At 44.5% G+C, this 1179-nt stretch overlaps 1 protein-coding gene across 1 annotated transcript in view; it reads left to right on the top strand.

The window, feature by feature from the left end:
- The first annotated feature begins 1021 nt into the window (after positions 1-1021).
- Positions 1022-1179, top strand: part of pou6f1 (POU class 6 homeobox 1) — an 11780-nt gene continuing 11622 nt past the window's right edge. The window contains exon 1 of the mRNA XM_037684673.1: positions 1022-1075. Coding sequence (XP_037540601.1) covers positions 1022-1075 — 54 coding nt within the window. The remainder of the gene's footprint in view (positions 1076-1179) is intronic.

The raw sequence follows: 1179 nt of genomic DNA, 5'->3' as shown, positions 1-1179 counted from the left end.
CCATCCATCCATCCATCCATCCATCCATCCATCCATCCATCCATCATCTTTACCCGCTTCTTCCCTTTCTGGTTGCGTGGGTCACTGGTGCCCATGTCCAGCAGTCACTGTGCGAGAGGCGGGGGACACCCTGGACAGGTCGCAAGTCCCTCACAGGGCTGGACTTAAACCACTGACATAAATGAAGTTGGACAAAACAATTTCAGTAACTTTCATTATGAAAAGTTGAAGCTGCACAGGTGGCCTGCAGGCTGACTCGAGCTCTGTGCTGAGGTGTCCGGTGATATTTCTCAGGACTGTTTTCTTCTCAATTGCTCCTGGAAGAATACATTTTTACTCAATTCCAGCTTGGACATCTGGGTTCCCATAGAAGCTCTTCTTTAAGGCTTTTATTGCCAGTTCCTTGTGTGTTCTTGTAGCACCACTTCTATCAAAACATAAAAAATGGGTGAGGGGAAAAAAATAAGGAGGTCGAGAAATATCCAGAGATACATGACCCAAAATGTGTTGCATAAGGCTGTTTCTCAGTTGGTGGGTCAGTGGCCGTGGTTGTGGCTGAAAATGTTAAGGAAACAAAAACGCCCTTTTTTTTTGTTATTTCAGTCTTATGGATAATGGTTGAATTAGTGACTGAATAATTTTAACAAGTAAAGGAAAATTTACGTGTATCGACAAATTCAAACCCTGAAAAAAAAAATCTGAGGTGTATTTTTCATTTTAGTCAGGAAAATGTCCCATTTGTTTAGATGGAGGATTTTTGACGTAAAAATTGTACTGCAGCCAGCCACTAGGGGGCGCTCATTGTTTATGGCTTCAACTTCAAGCTGCCAGTCTTCCCTCAACATGTTCATGTCGGCGCTATCTACAACTGGTATTATTTTCATCATTCAAACTTCCAAAAGCCCTACTGCAAAGTGGCGTTAAATCAGAAGTGGCTGTATAACAAATTAGAAAGATGTTTGAATAATCGGTATTTGTTTACCCAGAATGTGAGGAGGACCGTTCCTGTGGTGGTGCAGCCATGAACTCCCAGGACCTTCCTGCCAAAGATGCTCCGCTCACGGTCAACGAGCAGGTAACGCTCACCTGCTCGTCAAGGAGCAGCTAAGAGCCTCCTCTTCCTGACGCTGACACATCACCTCCATGTTGAACTTCCTGCCTGATCTTTGCTCCCCCCCC

This window comes from Nematolebias whitei, chromosome 11 (assembly GCF_014905685.2).
Source record: "Nematolebias whitei isolate Nwh7 chromosome 11, NemWhi1, whole genome shotgun sequence".
Classification (NCBI taxonomy): Eukaryota; Metazoa; Chordata; class Actinopteri; order Cyprinodontiformes; family Rivulidae; genus Nematolebias; species Nematolebias whitei.
Note: the sequence above shows the minus strand (reverse complement) of the source record. Positions and strands in the feature narration are given on the sequence as shown.